At 52.5% G+C, this 16,003-nt stretch overlaps 6 protein-coding genes across 6 annotated transcripts; 2 read left to right on the top strand and 4 right to left on the bottom strand.

The window, feature by feature from the left end:
- Positions 1-242: 242 nt before the first annotated feature.
- Positions 243-1,406, bottom strand: BDZ83DRAFT_618216 (uncharacterized protein). The gene has a single exon (XM_060508066.1). The coding sequence runs from the start codon at positions 1,012-1,014 to the stop codon at positions 352-354; it is 663 nt and encodes a 220-aa protein (XP_060365795.1). The 5' UTR covers positions 1,015-1,406; the 3' UTR covers positions 243-351.
- BDZ83DRAFT_618215 (nucleotide-diphospho-sugar transferase) lies at positions 1,382-3,810 on the top strand. Its single transcript, XM_060508065.1, has one exon. It carries the CDS (start codon positions 1,601-1,603, stop codon positions 3,389-3,391), a length of 1,791 nt encoding a protein of 596 aa, XP_060365794.1. The 5' UTR covers positions 1,382-1,600; the 3' UTR covers positions 3,392-3,810.
- An 18-nt stretch (positions 3,811-3,828) lies between these two features.
- Positions 3,829-5,139, top strand: BDZ83DRAFT_618213 (uncharacterized protein). The gene is made up of 2 exons (XM_060508064.1): positions 3,829-4,244; positions 4,308-5,139. The coding sequence occupies exons 1-2, from the start codon at positions 4,194-4,196 to the stop codon at positions 5,127-5,129; spliced, it is 873 nt and encodes a 290-aa protein (XP_060365793.1). The 5' UTR covers positions 3,829-4,193; the 3' UTR covers positions 5,130-5,139.
- Positions 5,140-5,646: 507 nt separating this feature from the next.
- Positions 5,647-6,057, bottom strand: BDZ83DRAFT_751384 (uncharacterized protein; the record flags this gene model as incomplete). The annotated part of the gene is made up of 2 exons (XM_060514042.1): positions 5,647-5,756; positions 5,844-6,057. The coding sequence occupies 2 exons, from the start codon at positions 6,055-6,057 to the stop codon at positions 5,647-5,649; spliced, it is 324 nt and encodes a 107-aa protein (XP_060365792.1).
- Positions 6,058-7,782: 1,725 nt separating this feature from the next.
- BDZ83DRAFT_575782 (carboxylesterase) lies at positions 7,783-9,827 on the bottom strand (the record flags this gene model as incomplete). Its single annotated transcript, XM_060504851.1, has 6 exons — positions 7,783-8,097; positions 8,174-8,303; positions 8,349-8,982; positions 9,036-9,336; positions 9,387-9,602; positions 9,651-9,827. 6 exons carry the CDS (start codon positions 9,825-9,827, stop codon positions 7,783-7,785), a joined length of 1,773 nt encoding a protein of 590 aa, XP_060365791.1.
- Positions 9,828-12,834: 3,007 nt separating this feature from the next.
- Positions 12,835-14,714, bottom strand: BDZ83DRAFT_575737 (homeobox domain-containing protein; the record flags this gene model as incomplete). The annotated part of the gene is made up of 2 exons (XM_060504843.1): positions 12,835-14,364; positions 14,418-14,714. 2 exons carry the CDS (start codon positions 14,712-14,714, stop codon positions 12,835-12,837), a joined length of 1,827 nt encoding a protein of 608 aa, XP_060365790.1.
- Between the last annotated feature and the right edge of the window lie 1,289 nt (positions 14,715-16,003).

The raw sequence follows: 16,003 nt of genomic DNA, 5'->3' as shown, positions 1-16,003 counted from the left end.
AAAAAGTTATTTAGTCAGTCACTCGATGTATAAGATCAACCAGCAATCGTGGAAATAGCTACCCTTTGGTGGTCACTTGCACAATGCTCGCGTCTCTTGAACTCAATTACAGATGGCCTTATACGTTGAGGGAAAGTTCAGGCATAGCTCATGCCGAAAGGCTCAACTTACGTAATTATTATATCTGTCAGCGAGGACTTCATACTCACGCAAGAACGGATAGAGACGTTTTCAGGCTTGATGTCGTGATATTGCTTCTAGAACCTTCCCAACATTAGACTTAGTGCTCATGAACCCTACACGGTCCCCCGGCAAACGACACCAAACGACTCAAATCTTCAGCCGAAAAACTTAGACATCGTCAGTTGCGAGCTTACGATGCGCGTATTTCTGCCTTCCGCGCCAAGTCCTGGCAGCGCGCATGGCTCCGAGAACAAGAGCAACGGCAACGGCACCGCCACTGAAGATGGCCCATTGTGACGGCCAGCTCCAAAGGTTTCCCAGACTCCTCTCAGGTCCGCACTTCCCCGTAAACATTGTCTCCTCGTACAAAGGACATTCCTCGTTGACCACGAGAGACTCGCCCGGGTTGGGGAATTTTACACAGCTGCCCTTATTTTGCGTCCAGCAGCCGTTGCCGTTGTTAGCCTCGAACACGAGGGGCGCCTGGTCAAACTTTGCCGCCCGCTCTTGTTCAGTGACGTCTGCGTTCGTCTCCTGGCCCAGAACCACTATGGGAGCGCAATTCATAAACATTTCGGGAACGCTCCAGCGACCGTACCATGTCCACGCCATAACGGCCGGTCCTACGGGCAGCCAGTCCGGGACGGTGAAGTTGTAGAGGCTAGGCAGGACGACTGTGGGAGAATCTCCGTAGTTGACCTCGGTGAGGTTCCGGATCGGACACCCGCCCTCGATGGAGTGGATGACTCTCCATTGGCTCTTCCTTGTGGGCTTGAGGTCCCGTGTCACCGAGATTTGGCACGAGCCGCCGCCGTGGGAAGCGCCTCCCATGGCCCTGTGTAAGTCGTCAACACGTTTACTTCAAGTAGCAGCCTGTACAGATGGTTGACTTACTGCAAGTATTGCTTTGAGCCCCTTTCCCAGATGTTGGCCACGCCGGACCAATCGTAATCCACTTCGCCCTTACATGGCCAGTCTGAGCCATCGTTGGCTACTGGACCGTTGTCCCGGAGTTGACTTGGGAAAGGAATGGGGTTTTGCATAAGCGTGTGACTGTCCACTCCAACCGAAAGGATGAGCAGACATGCCAGTAGACTTGTTGAGTTTTGAACCATTGCGGAAGGGTTTGTCTACAGTCTAATTTGGGGTGTAGAGAAGAAAGATGCTTGTCTCGATCAAGTCAAGACCTGCGTGGTGGCCATGACTACATAAGGCAAAGAACAGACAAGCAATCACGGAATTCCAGGCCAATTCTTCCTCCTCAGATTAGACTTTCGTCTCGCGCGGTAGAAAAGCTCACTGCCGCCGTTTCAAGAAGGCTGTTTGGGATCGCCTCAACGTCGTACCAAGAACCATCCCGCCCACACCGCCGTCAACCGCGGCAAAAGCAGATGGCGGTGAAGTGCTTCAACGATTCATGTTGTCGCATCTAAGGGTCCATCTAGTTCGTGATGGTATCCCTGATCACCTGCATTCCGGGTCATGTTTCCACTATATGTCGATCAAGAGTGGCAATCAATACCGAGGGGGACATCAGAGGGGTCCAGATTCACGGTGTCCCCGCTTCGGAAGACTTCCTAAAGGGGACGACGTTTTCCGCAGTGTAAAGACACAAATTGACAAGACTCTGAAAGCTGCTGTTGGATCAAGTATTGCGAGATTGAAATTGTATTCCGCGCTTCGCAAAGGAACTCACAGAGCGAGGATGACGGCTTCGTGTTTTCGGTCGACCATTGGCCGCCTAGTTGCTTTGGGCACGATTTCTACGTTTGTGACTTTTCAGTATATTGTAGTCAAGTCGAAGCCCCAACTAAGCCCCTACGAAATTATCCTTCAACTCTTTTCTTGCATCCTCCTGTGTAACTTCTTAGTCGTCGTTGCGCGGTGGGCTGACTATGAACCCATCCAGGGGCTCAAGAACAATGGCCGATTGCCATCTATCAACGTCATTATTCCGGCGTACAACGAGTCTGGGTTCGTGAGGAACTCAATAAACTCCGTGTTGTCTTCAGATTATCCCAGAGACAAAGTCCACATCATCGTTGTGGATGACGGCTCGACGGATGATACCTGGTCTCACATACAACACGCACTTCCACCAAAGTCTTCGACTCTTTATACAACAATCCGGCATGAGGTCAACCGTGGAAAACGCCAGGCTATGGTCACGGCATTCGAAGTGGCCAGCAACGAGATACTCGTGACTCTGGATTCCGACACTATCCTCGACAAGCATACTCTCCGGAACTTGGTCAGTCCCTTCGTCCTAGACAGCGACGTCGGAGGCGTCGCCGGCCACCTCTCCGTCTTCAACATCCAATCTCAAGGATGGGACGGCTTCATCCCTCGGATCCTTGACTGCCTCTTTGAACAAAACGGCAACATCCCGCGAGCGGCGCAGTCAAAACACGGGTTCGTCACCATTCTCCCAGGCGCCATCTCCGCATTCCGCAGAGACGCCATCCTGCCGCACACCAAGGCCCTCGTGGACACGAGATTCCTCGGGCGTCCGATGAGGCACGGCGAGGACGTCCAGCTCACGATGGGACTCCTACGTGATGGCTGGCGTCTCAAGTATCAGAGCAATGCTGTTGGCTACACAGTCGCGCCAGAGACCTTTTTGAAGGCTTTCCTCATGTACGTTCGCTGGGAGAGGAGCAACCACACCTATTGGGTGCTCGGGCTTGTTCGTCTAGCCTTTCGCGATGCGGCGAGGTTCTTCACTCGATGCTTTGCTCGCCGGTGTTCGAGCGAGCCCGAGCTACTGCTGCCTGAAGACCTGGAGAAACATGGCGGCAGGAGAGAGGTGAATGCCCGAACGCCGGACTATCATCCCATGCTGATGATCTTCTGCGCGGGGTTTGCCAACTTTTCATACCTGAGTATTGTGATCTCGTGGCTACGGGGCTTTTACTTCTCTCCGTGGGTTACATTTATGAATCTGGGTTGTCTCGTCGTGTTTGCCACTTGGTTCAGTACTCTGTTGTTGGCGGATGCTCTTCATGAGAGCGAAGGTGATATGGCTGTCGAAGGAGACGTCAAAGAGTCGGACGAGACTCGCGTCCTAAGGACCGAGGGTTCGTACTCGAGATTGAGGAAGAAACTGCAGTATTCTTGTTTCTCTACAGTCGCCAACTTCACGTTTGTCTGTTGGGCTTCTGTAATTGGATTGCTCACACTGCGGAGTCAGAGTTGGTTGACAAGGTGATGGCCGCTGTGGTAGTGGATGCGACTTCTTAGACAGTTAATCAAACAATCTGCGCTCATGCTATACTTTCCGGGAAAATGTTTACGAAAGCGTATAGAGATTTCTCTTGAATCCAAAAGAGGAAAGAAGCCGATCAAGCAGATAACACTCTACCCGCCACTCAGTCTGAGAAAAGCAGCGGAGTCAGAAGACAGAACCAGAATGTTTTGGCGCCCATCCCCCTGCGATTTCTCCATCGACCAACGGCTTCGCCGTGTACGAGAACATCGCAGTCTTCTGGTCTCATGCAGTCCAAGCTGAAAAATGCAAGTGACGGTTTCGGGTTCTCTCTCTTTACGGCAGGTATTAGCAAGCAAGTCGGAGCGCCCAGCCACCGGCGTGGCAACGGACGTTACATTGAACCCCTACACAGTATGCCGGGATCCATAAGCTTATACGGAGTGGCCAGTGAACGGCCTGGAACCCGTCATATCAGCGCTTGCTTCATTTATTTAGAGTTCCGGGCCGGCAAAGAGGGGGAACGTGGGTAAGCGTGGGATGCAACACAACATGGCGACAACGGAGAAGATTACATAACACGTGTGAGCTGGGATCAGTTACTGCTGCTCGGGCAAGAATACAGATATTCTGCCGCGAGCAATGCCGAAGGGATGGGGGTAAGGGGGTATGGAAGTGAATGGGGGCAAACCCGCCTGTGAGGCCTCTCGCTCCATATCATTCATCTTTCAGAGTTCCTGAACTCTTGCTGGTTCAAAGTCCGGAGTCTGTCGAGGAGCGTACCTGAATCGGCTCAGAGACCATTATGAGTCCCCGAATCTTGTCAAAACACGGTCAAGTCATCCGCAAATGTACTGTAAGTCACAAAACCACTTGAGTCCTCCGTCAAAAGTGTACCCAAATCTGATATAGCTCCAAGGTTCCAGGAACAGTATCATTCACATTCGATGACGACTCGTGGATCGAAAAGGATGAAATCCTGACACTGTTCGCCCAGCGAAATGCACAAGCTTCCTTCTTCCTACACAGCACTCCATGGACCGCAGATTCAATGAAAGACAACGACAGAAAATCTGTAGTACAGACTTTACATGAAAACGGGCATCTGATTGGATTTAGCACATCGAGTCGTCATCCCCACAGCGGCGTGGAGCATGATGACCTCCTCAAAGCCCGCCAGAAGATTTCCACGATTCTCGGAGCCTCGTCCTCCTCTGAAGGCCTTCGACCACAGTACATTTGGTCGTCCCCGGTCGATTGCACAGTACAGAATGGCTGCGTTGAAAAGTTGACGATAAATGGTCAGCGACTGGTACTCTGGGACGGTGGACCGGCAGACATGAGCAACAACACGGAGACTACGCTTCTCCTCGACAGACTACAAGCGGCAGACCCCGGGCGAGATTCTTTTCTCATCCCGATACGAGGGTCCCAAAAAGAGAGTAATCACAGTATCGGCGATCTACTAGATGGGTTCCTACAAAAGGGCTTCCAACCGGTTACTGTAGGAGACTGTATAAATGACCCAAAACACTTCTGGTATCTAGATCACTTGGGACGTCCGGCGACTAGCTTGGCGTTTGGGCGCCATGGCGTAGTATCGCCTGGCACGTTTCTCAGTCAAGTTCGATGGGGCGGGATACTGGCTGTAATTTTCTTGGAGTTGATGGCCCTGTCTTGTCTGTTCTGGGCTATTTGTCGGTTTAGAAAGATCAAGTCACACCAACGTGTAGTTCAATGATGACGCATTATGACCAACTCAAGGAAGAAGTACCAAAAGGTGTCGACACACTTTAGGAACCAGACTTACACGTAACGATCTCACAAAGAGTAGAAATCACTCGTGAATTTAAGCAACAACAAACTAGGTAGAATGATCACTTACTTATCTGGGGATGAGTGAAGATCACTATATTTCCTTTTTTTCTTTTAGAAGAAATATACCTTATTCATGATTATTCGGGTGCAAGACGGTACTAGGTAGACATAATACGGTATGATCACACGGCATATTCACCAATCAATTTCACACAGTGGCGCTAGCTTCTTAGCCTGGGAACGTAGAGTGTAAGTCATTGATTATCGCTCAACTCAAAGAAGCTTTGAACGACTGGAAGATGGGAACAGTTTTAGAACCGGCTTTTTGTGTGTGCGAAGTCTATGTGCCCTTCACTCTGATGCCGTAACAAGTGCCCCCCATCTATCCCCTCCTTCCGAGGTCGATTTTCGGTTGCAAGTACTCTACAACCTGCTGCTCCTTACTCGCACTCAACACGAACGGACCAAACTCCCTTCAGAGAATGGCACTGCCTGGTGCTAAAGGCAGTAACCGCACTGCCTCGGCAGTTTCCGTTGTTGTATCCTCTCACTAACACCATTAGTCAGACATGCTCTAACTCTCTATGGTTCGAGGAAGTCACGGGGAGGGGGTGAAGAGGGCTGGTATTCTTCTTACTCTTGCACTTGGTGTCATAGTCAATGACCTTCATGCCCCAGTCGGTGCTGTAGAGGGCGTGGCACTCGTTGGCGTTCCAGTCCAGGTTGCCGCCGCCGGACGAGGAGCAGTCCGTCTTGCCGTATTTCTTGACTCTCATGTCGTAGGCCGCGGCAGCGGGGGCGAAAATGGCGCAGGCCGTGGTGGCGGCGGTGAGGATGTTGGTGATGAGCATCTTGGAAAGTGGTTGTTGAAAGATGAAATGTAGTGAGTGAGTTTAGAGCTCTGGAGTTTGATATGAAGAAGTAGTTGTTGTTGTGAGATGATGAGGGAGAGAGAGGTCATGAATTAGAGGACGGAAGACGTGCTTATATATTCTAGAGACTTGCATGAGAAGACGGTGGCCATCAATACTTCAGTCTTCGTCTCGTATGGGAATCTGAACCTGTGGACACTTCATGATAGTTGGATCAAAAGTTCCTGACGAGTTTCCGTACATCTCAGCCCTGCTTAGCTCAGGCTGTATTGACTTTGCCTCTTCCTCGCCGGGCAAAACCAAAGAACTGACAACTCGAATTTTAGGTAACAGCATTCCGAAGGTATCTTGAAGCGACAAAGGCTTAGCAAAGACAACGTAAGCGCCAAGAAGCACTACAGGCTCCAGATCATGACATTCTGCAGTCTCGAAGTTCTCAATTTTTTCTTGGCAATATCAGACGAACGCGAGAGAGAAAGACACCAGCTTCCTACTGCGGTTGTCTCGACGGTAGCCGATTGGTCTAGAAGGCATAGGGCTGGGCGTTGTTTAGACTTTTGTACCAGTGGGGCGAAGGATTCCGCCGGGCATACGGGGTGTTGTTGATGGGGGCGGAAGGAATACCTAAGTAACTTTGTAATAGAAACTCGAATCCTTCCGGCGGGGTGGGTATTCCACGAAAAGACCGAGGTGACGGTATCGTCGGCTTCAGAGCCAACATAACTCTGGTCAATTGAGACTTAACAGATCCAATGCTAATCGAGGCAATATGATGAAGTACCCAAACCATCAAAGCTCAGGGAAGCTTCTACCAAGCTACGCCGTCCAACACATCCCGTGCCTCCGACCGTGGCTTCCGACAACAACATAGCAAATTCCATCAAAGGAGCAGGAAAAATGCGACTTCGTGTTGATACAGAATTTCATTTTAGCATCATGCACAATCCCCCTCCCCCTCCCCCCAGATCTTCAAGGATCGACCCGAGCCGCCTTCGCCCGGGCAATGTGGCACGGCCTAGGGCTGTGACAGGGGGAGGAGAGAGAAAAGTGGGCGAACATCAGCCCACGACATTCCTCTAAATGACAAACCTGATGAACGGGGGCAGGATCCAACATCGACTTACCTTAATCACTAGTCCATGGAAAGTATAATTGTCGATTGTTAATTTCGTCGGGCAAACCCGAAGGCCTAGCCGCGGTCTAGGTGGCTGGTTACGAGACTGTGAGACATCGCTTTGCTCCTCCATCCAACCAACCAATGTATAACTCTCGGGCGGAAAACTCCACCTCCTTGCTCGCTTATAGCGGGACCTCTTAGAGTTGGTGATGTTTCATTGAAACTGGATATAGTGTTCAGATGTACGTTAGTTCTCTCTTATGCGCCGCAAAAAGTCTCGGTTAGCTTATGCATACTTGGAGTTGATCAAAGGACCGAAAGGATCCTACTGCCCACTCCTTCCGATGCAGGAGATCAGGAACTTGTGGTCTGTTGAGGCAGTTCCGGGTCTGGCTCTCAAGCCTAGCTTGTTTGGTTGGTTGTTGTCAACTTGGGAGGTGGAGTTGTTCGTATAGAATATACATGAATGAACGTACTAAATCGCCTATGTACATATCGCCAGGCAGATAAGGTCTGAAGATGTTCACACAGTATGGACCTTACCTTATCCAACACGTACTGAACGCGTCGTATGAGCCAGGGAAAACTCAATTCCCAAAGATGTCAAGCCCGTGCTCAATCATCCAACTCATACCTTCCGCCCGCCAGTCGTCCGTCTCCAACACAGTGCCGTTGAGGCCAAACACCACGTCGCTACCAGATGCACCGCCTTCCGTCGAGTAGGCAGGCCACTCGCCCAGATCCGGAGCGCCATTGGGATCAAGAGAAACGAAAAAGTTGACCCACGCTGCGGACATGGTCTTTGACAGCGCGGTGGCCTTCTCAGTGTAGCTTGTACTGTTGCCTCCAAAAGGGTTTACGTCGTAGCCAAGGCCGTTGAGGTTGTTGAATACGAATGCGACCTGGGTGGGGGTAAGTCTTTGCACAACAGCTGACGAACTGCGAATGTCTTCGCCACGTCGCAATCAACAAACATACCTCCTGGAAGTGAGTCGCGCCAATGTACTCTGGAACTCCATTCACGGTAACGTCGAAGCGGTATGCGTAAGACGGCACGCCGTTCTGGGACCATATGATGTTAGCTCTGCGGCGGAGGAAGCCGAAGAACCTGCCAGAAAGTCAGTACATACACGCCTTATACCGAAGAGTCAACAGGACATACATGTCTCCGAAGAAAGCCCCGCCGCGTCTCTGCTGCAGACCCCGAGTTACGGCAATCTCCTCGCCGGGCTGAATGATGTGTGGCCACGTCTGCAAGCTCGGAATGCCGACGGCCTGGTCATCGGGGTATAGAGCCAATGCCTCATCAACAAGCTCCTCGATGCTTTGGCCCGTGGTCTCCGCGACATTGGGAGCCATGATGCTGCGTACGGCAAATGCCATGTCATCATCAGTGTTGATCGGTCCTCCGTTCGGGCCCCTTCCCTGGCCGAATGCAGAGCCTTCATCCGAGTTGGATCCGATCAGAATGGGGACCTTTACAAAGTCTCCGCGTTCGAGCTGCGACGTCGCAAAGTCTGCAAGGAAGTCGCCATCCTTCATAGGTACGAAGCTGAAGGGTGACGTGGTTGCGTTCAGCACGGCATTGAACTCGTCCAGAGGTGCTGTGCGCAGGCACTCTATTGACTCCTGAGTGCCGACAGTGGAGGCACAGGAGGAGATGTTGCCGACAAAGAGGTCGTAGTTGGTCTGATAGGCAGTCGAGTTGAAGCCGCCGACCATGCGGGGGATGAGCCCTCCGAAGCCGGACTGCGCAGCCGCGCCTCTGAAGAGGCCGTCATTGCGTCCTTGAAAAAGTCAGTCATAAAGTATATTTCGCATGCGAATGGTGTCAGCTCACCGTTGTAGGCCAGCACTTGCCCAGCGACACTCTCAGCACCCGAGCTTTCACCAAAGATGACGACCTTGTCGGCGGCGCCGCCAAAGCTGGCAATGTTTTCGTTGACCCAATGCAGAGCCAGGCGCTGATCTCTGAAACCCAAGTTGGCCGCGCCAGCTTCAAGGGCCTCCTTGCCACCGGGGAAGCCAAAGACGGATAGACGATAGTTCAAGCTGACCGCAACGAGGGGAGTACCCTGCTTAACACTATTCTCGACTATGAAGGAGAGATTGTATCGTCTGTCGGCTGATCCTCCCATGTACTAGTCACTGTCAGCAATGGTTCTCGCGAGGGTTCGGTCAAAGACCATACCAGACCGCCTCCGTGGATCCACACAGCTACGGGAAGCTGTGCGTCAGGAGCGACACCGGCTGGGCGAACAACATTGAGATACAGGCAGTCTTCCGAAGACTCATAGCCAATCATGTCAGAGCCATAACCAACGCAATGCTTTGGGTACTCGGTGGCTGTATGCGTGCCGTTCCATGCTGAGTCTAGGCCTTGCGCGATGCGGAATCGTTCAGGAGTCTAGAATGTTCAGTATGTCGTTATCCAACGAAGGTTCCAGCCACGTACCTTGGCGTATGGCATTCCAAGAAAAAAGTCCTGGCCGTACTCTGCGCTGTGAATGCCAGAGTAAGAGCCATTCTTTACAGTGACAACGGGACCGTTGTCTCTACCACGGATAACGGCTGACCACACCGGCGCGGAGAGGTACAGGACCGTAGCCAGGAAGTACACAAAGAATGCCATTTTCTTCAGAAGCCGATATCGATCCGGTTGAGGCTTGGGTGTCGGCAAAAGGGGAGATCGGCCGTCAGGGACCTTAGAACCCTCTTTATACCGTGACCTCTTCATGTCGAAGGACATCGTCTACTAAGGTACTACGACGTCGCACCCCATTAGTATAACATGGCCACGAGATTTCGTTCGACAAGGATGGACGGCAATCAGAAACTGGGGTCTATCGGACCGACACAATTCGCTTCTCTACATGGCGAGGGGAATAGCTAACGGAGATCGAATGAGAGACGTCCGCAAGGTTGCCGGCCCTCCGTCATCGCCCCAAGTAAGTAACCAAGGCGTGATGCACTACTTGGGCCCCGCGCCCTGGGGCCGATACGAGTCGACGACCAGGACTTTTTGTCCTCCAGAGTCGGAACAACTCCGGGTGTTTTCTCCTCTCCGCATTAGAAAAGCAGATATGAAGAGGGTGATCGCACCAGAAGCGGTTTAGCAACTCCCCATCGAGTGGTAATGATGCCCTCTTTCGGAGTTGCTGCCACCGACCAGGGTCATCTCCGCGTGGGTAGCAGTGGATGCCGGCTGTGGTGAACGGCAGAAGAAACCCAGTCGATTGTCGACGTGACAGAAAGCCGGTGGAGGTTGATGCGGGGAGCGGGGAGAAAACCTGGGGTGTCCCTGGGACCAGACAGAGAGCGAGATTGGCAGATTCGGGGGCGATTGGAAATGTTGATTGAACGAACATCCACCTTGGCTTACCTTGATTGGTCTTAGCTCGGGGTTCTCGATGTCTCCGATAACCAGGTCAGAGAAGGTAGGTACCTTGGTCTTCAGGCGCGAGGGGAAAAGGAGTTCCAGCGTTCCAGCGGCAAACGGAATGCGGAATGCGGAAGGCTGTGTGTGTGTCTTGTTTTCAACGTGGCATTCGGTGCGGGTAAGTTTAGCCAAAACATGGATTTTGGAGCTTGGTCTTAGTGTATCCGCGTGCCAGACGCAGAAACTGACTGGAATGTGAGTAGGTATCGTCCGCATTCCTCGGACCATGTGGTCGAACAAAGAGCGAGCGAGGAATGTGGATATATCTTGAACTCAATGTGAAGTCAAAACCCAAGCCTTGTCTTTGTTTCGGAGAATTAGAAAGAAGAAGAGACGTATCGAAGAAAGACGTTGCAGATCAGACGCATTCCTGCAGCGCAGTGGACTGCGACGGGAGGTTTGACATTGTTTCTTTCCCCACACGAACCGCTTTCCCCAAAAACCCAATGCCGAGGCGGAGGGACCTTCCTCGCAAAATGACCGCTCGGATGCCATTGGCCCAATTGACTTTCGGAAGAGTGGGACCGATGTTCTTCAATGGAACTCTGCTGCGACTTCACCTCACCTCACCTTACATCTCCTTCAACGTCAGACGCGCTTGGTTGCGGCCATGAGACTCTTGGAAATTGATATCCAAGCATGTGAAAGTAGCCAGAAGGTAACTCTAAGCGTTTTATATATCGATGAGATGCAACTCGTAGTTCATGGGGCCCCGTAAGCAGGATATGAGCAGCCTAGGACGTCAAATCGGCTCACCCAGGCGCTCGCGGAACTCACGAATGGATGCATCACATGAGTGAAATACCTTACCTTACCTTGATATGAGAGAGGTACGTGAACCATAGCACGCTTGATTGCTTCTACCAGCGCAGTCGCGATTATTCGTTAGATAAGATACGGCCAGCGTGTATTCACCCAAGGTAACGTGACCTGCCGTTGCCGCGGGATTGCCCCGCCCCAAAAGGTAAACAACACCACCCTAGGCATCGCGATGCAATTCTACTATGGTCCAATCACCCTCATCATCCATAACTCTTCTCCAGATGCTCGTTTGACATAAATGATTCATTCTTTAGCAATGTACCGACCAAATACGTGAAAATGACAATTAGTCAATTGGTAAAAAATGCAAAAGTTCAGAGCTCGAACTTGCGAGGTTCGAGCTCCTATGAAACCATCACTATCAAGGCAGTTCTGTCTCAAGATTCAAGTTTCTACCAGCTGGACTACAACCCGCTCGGCTACTGCGGCTAAACGCCCGTCGACGTTCTGTGTCCCACCGCGTCCGGTGGGCGAAAGGACAGGCACATCTGACCCCTTATATACCAGATGACACTGATGGGAAGGCGCGATACCCTCGGTGTGGGTGGGGACTACACCGGGCAAGCGATTCCATCTGATGTTCACCAGAAGTGAACGGGGTGCCCGGTGGACTGTGCGGCAAATACTTTTTTGATTTTGGACCTCCCTAAGGTGAAGTTCGGCGTCTCCTAACCTGGAGCTGGAGGTAGATCGCTGGAAGATGAACGCCCTATCCTACCCTGTCCTTCCCGTACCATCCATCCATCTATCCAAGCTCAATCCCATCCCACCCCATCCTGCACCTCGAACTTTGCAATCCTATACGTGCTGACCTGCTCAGCGTCGCCTTCTTCCCCTCACGCCGCCGCGAACACCCCAGAGGTAGAGGCATAATCCGACCCAACGCGGTAGAAGACGCGTAACCTCGAACCCTTCCGCCAGCTGTCCTGTGCTTCCAATGGGGTTATCCAGGTCCCTTTTTTTCTTCTCCTCTCCCACCCTCTCCAGCCACAAACAGCGCCGCCGCCAGCAGGACATAAGCCGTATGTATATCATTACATTAGGTAAAGAGATTTGTTTCTTTGGTGTATGCAGTAGGTATCATGAGAAAGGAAAATCGTTGCTGCAGAAGAGAGATAAACAAAGACATAAAGGAAAAGGAGGACCCGTGTAGTCCAAGTATAAGGTAGTCCCGGTGAAGCGCCGATGGCCCAATGATAAAGCAAATCGCTGTATGTACAAAGTGAAAATCCACGCAGTAGAAAAACCTTGGTAGTTGTACAGCGCCAAGTATACATGATGAGCAAGTTTTTTTGACTGCTGTGATGACAAATAGAACCCCTCAAAACTCTACTCTGCAAGGCCAATGTAAAGTTCAAGCCACGTTTTGAACGACACCTCATTCTCCGTGGAAATCTTGTGCAGTCATGTTGGTGAACTGAAACTGTCTTGACCGTGATTGCTCGGGTGACGGCTTGACTGAGACGGACGAGGCATCCGACCAGTTGTACTCGGTGTTGCCACCACCGTACGATGAGTAGAACGCCGGGCCCATGTTATTGGGAGGGAATGAAGGTGTGACTGGCTGGCTTGCGCAACCGTGTGCGACATAGCTGGGTACGCTCGACGACATGTTGGGGAACTCCTGATCAAAGCTGCCAAAGCTCGGTGTCGACAGCGGCTCGTCGGAAACGTTGTAGTCGAACGCGGGAAACAGAGAGTTCGGCATCGTCGTCATCATGCCGGGGGTGTCCGGCGGGGTCCTCATGGTAGGGTCCATGGCATACTGCGGTACTGTCAGGCTGTTCTGCATGCTGTAGCTCTTGTCATCCTCGGCCGAGGACATGGATGAGACGGTAGTCTCACGCAGAGCTTGTTGGCTGGGAACAATTGGTGTGTTTGGGGTTGGTGGCGCTGCTGGGCTTCGCGATATCGGTGACCTTGAGGCCATCTGCAAGAGGAGGTTCTCCTGGGCACGATCAAAGTACATTGGCGATCTCGGGCCTGAACCGGCCGGCTTCTGGATTCCCCTCGGGAAGTTTCCTGTCGCAGATGCAACGCGGCGCATCGGGCTAGGTGCCTCCATGCGTCTGGGCATCTCAATGCCGGTCTTCGGCCCCGAGAAGTTGTAGGACTGGCTGCGCACGCAGCTGACGAGGGCAGCGGGCCTCTTGGAGTTTCTTCTGCTGGCAATGTCGATGGTTGAACCGGACTTGAATCGGAAGTCTGGTGTGGAGATTTCGGGAGGGGACCGGGACATTGACTGGGGGGAGAACTGATCAAACTTGTCGAGATCTTCGCTTTGCATTTGCTCCTGCTTGACGTTGATCGGAATTGGGCTAGTCATGCCGGTAGTCAGGCCGTGCGGGAAGGAAGCGAAAGACTCGTCCATGTCGCTTGCGCTCAGATGGTACGACGAAAACGAAGAGGCACTCGTTGACTCGGGAAGCTGTGCCGTCAAGTACTGACTAGGAATCGAAAGAGTCAAGTGGTTAGGTGTTTGGTGGATGACTTCTGAAGGCATAGGTGCCGAGAAGTCGCAGGGTGTTTGGCCAGAATAGAATTGGTCGGGGCCAAGGGAGTAGCCGATGTTGAGATCCTGGTGCTGGAAAGAGTTGGAAGAATCGGGCGAGGCGTATTCTGATTCCGGCTCTTGCGTAACGACCTGTGGCTGCTCAAACGTTGGCTCTGGGGTCTGGGTGCCCTCCGAGGGTGATGCTTCGCTAACAGACGACGCGTCGGTTGATACGTGAACGGGTGGGAATGGGGCAGCGGACGGGCGAAGATCGTCGTCGTGGTCGTGGAAGGACTCCTTGATAGTCTCGGAGCTGATGGACGTCTCGGTAGCCTGTTCAGACTTGCGGCGAGCCTCATTTTCCTGTGTCCTCTTCTCCTGCTTCGCCTTTGCTCGCCGATTCTGGAACCAGTTCTATGACCTGTCAGTGGATGTATTCCAGGAAACCAGGCTGAAGGGGAAAGTACATTAATCCTCGCAATGTCTACCCTCATCTCTTCGGCGAGCTGCTTCTTCAAGCTGCTGTTGGGCTTGTTGTTCTTCTGAAATTCCCTCTCAAGCTTGTCGACCTCGTCCTTGGCAAGTCTCGGTTTGGATTCGGTAGCCTTTCCCCCGGCTGCTGGGAACAGGCCCCGGCTCATCATTGCCTGTTGCTGTCGTAGCATTTCCATGTAGTCATTCTGATACAGAGGGGCTCCGGGGAAAGGAGTGCTGAAGCCATAATCGTATGCCGACGCAGTCTGGTAGTTTGGGTAGAACGCCATAGCTGCTGTTGTGACAAAGTTGACCAAGCTCGAGGGTAGACCGTTCAACGGAGGGCTCGGTGGTTAACACGATGGCGATGGTAACGAATGTGTGCAGAGCGAGTGTAGAACCAGTGTAGTGACGGGGATAGGCATGCGTAGTATGTTTCCGGCAGTGTTTAGACGCCGCAGGATCAAGTCTTCAGAACCAGAGATTGAGTGAAAGAGTGACTGAGGTTAGAGGGCTGCGAGCCTGGTGATATTAAGAGAGATGTGAAGAGAGAACGTGGGTGTGAGAGAGGCGCGGGAATAGGAACAGCAGATCGAGGGGAGCTTGTCTGCTTTTAGATCGAATGGGGAACGACAAGCGGGATGAGGAAGGGTCAGGCAGGGCCGCGCAGAGGTGAGACAGCAAGGTCTGCTCAAGTCCTCCAAGGTCTTGAGGGCGAGATAGTCGATCTGTCTAGGCAAGGGCCTGTAGGCGCACAGACGAGGCTTGACGAGAGAGAAAGGGCACAAAAAACAATGACAGGAGGAGTGGGAAGAAGGAGTGACGGGAGAGGAGGGGGGTGAGAGGCGGAAGATGTATTGATGTGTCTTGTCGACCCATCATCACAGAACGAGAGCGCTGAGCGTGTGTGCGTGTGCAAGCCGACGTGGGTGTAAGTTGCGCGGTACTGTGTAGGTAGGCGCTGGGGTGACGGCAGGGCATGGGCGAGCAGCAAGATGGGGGGCCCTCTCTCGTCGTCCACCGGGTACCCCCCTTGGCAATGAGAAGATCATATTTGGGTGGAGGTATCGGGAGACCAAGGGAGCAAGGGGGTCAACTCTCTTGACTCTCGGGCCCTGGGAGGGAAGAGAAAGGGGAGGGTCATGGAGGGTCTCTAGGGGCCAGGGCAGGGCAGACAAGGCAAGCCAGCAAAGCTAAGGTAAGGTAAGGTAAGCAAAGCAGCGGAGAGACAGGAAAGGACAGGACATGACAGGGCTCGAGCCGCGGTCAGTTGTGCATGAGGCACAGACTGTGTGTCCATACGGGTAGACTATGCTGAGCTATGCAGGTAGACCCAGACCAAACCTTGGGCCTTAGGATGAGGAGGAGGATGAGGTGCCGCGGGAGAAACGGACGTGGCCGGCGGAGCGAGGGGACAAGCAGGCTGTGAGAGTGAGAGTTAAAGTGAGAGGAGAGCCGACGTGTGGATGAGGGTGTACATATGTCAGCACAGCGCCTGCGCGAGTGAGAGAGAGAGGGGGGGAGGAAACTACACTACACTACATGTCGAGGATGGATTTGAGTGACATTGGGGGATTTG

Source organism: Colletotrichum acutatum (assembly GCF_030867785.1).
Source record: "Colletotrichum acutatum strain CBS 112980 chromosome Unknown BDZ83scaffold_38, whole genome shotgun sequence".
NCBI classification, from domain to species: domain Eukaryota; kingdom Fungi; phylum Ascomycota; class Sordariomycetes; order Glomerellales; family Glomerellaceae; genus Colletotrichum; species Colletotrichum acutatum.
Note: the sequence above shows the minus strand (reverse complement) of the source record. Positions and strands in the feature narration are given on the sequence as shown.

Coding starts and splice junctions, on each gene's coding strand:
- BDZ83DRAFT_618215 (XM_060508065.1), top strand. CDS start 1,601: ATGTTGTCGCATCTAAGGGTCCATCTAGTTCGTGATGGTATCCCTGAT.
- BDZ83DRAFT_618216 (XM_060508066.1), bottom strand. CDS start 1,014: ATGGGAGGCGCTTCCCACGGCGGCGGCTCGTGCCAAATCTCGGTGACA.
- BDZ83DRAFT_618213 (XM_060508064.1), top strand. CDS start 4,194: ATGAGTCCCCGAATCTTGTCAAAACACGGTCAAGTCATCCGCAAATGT. Junction 4,245..4,307: donor AAGTCATCCGCAAATGTACT/GTAAGTCACAAA, acceptor TATAGCTCCAAG/GTTCCAGGAACAGTATCATT.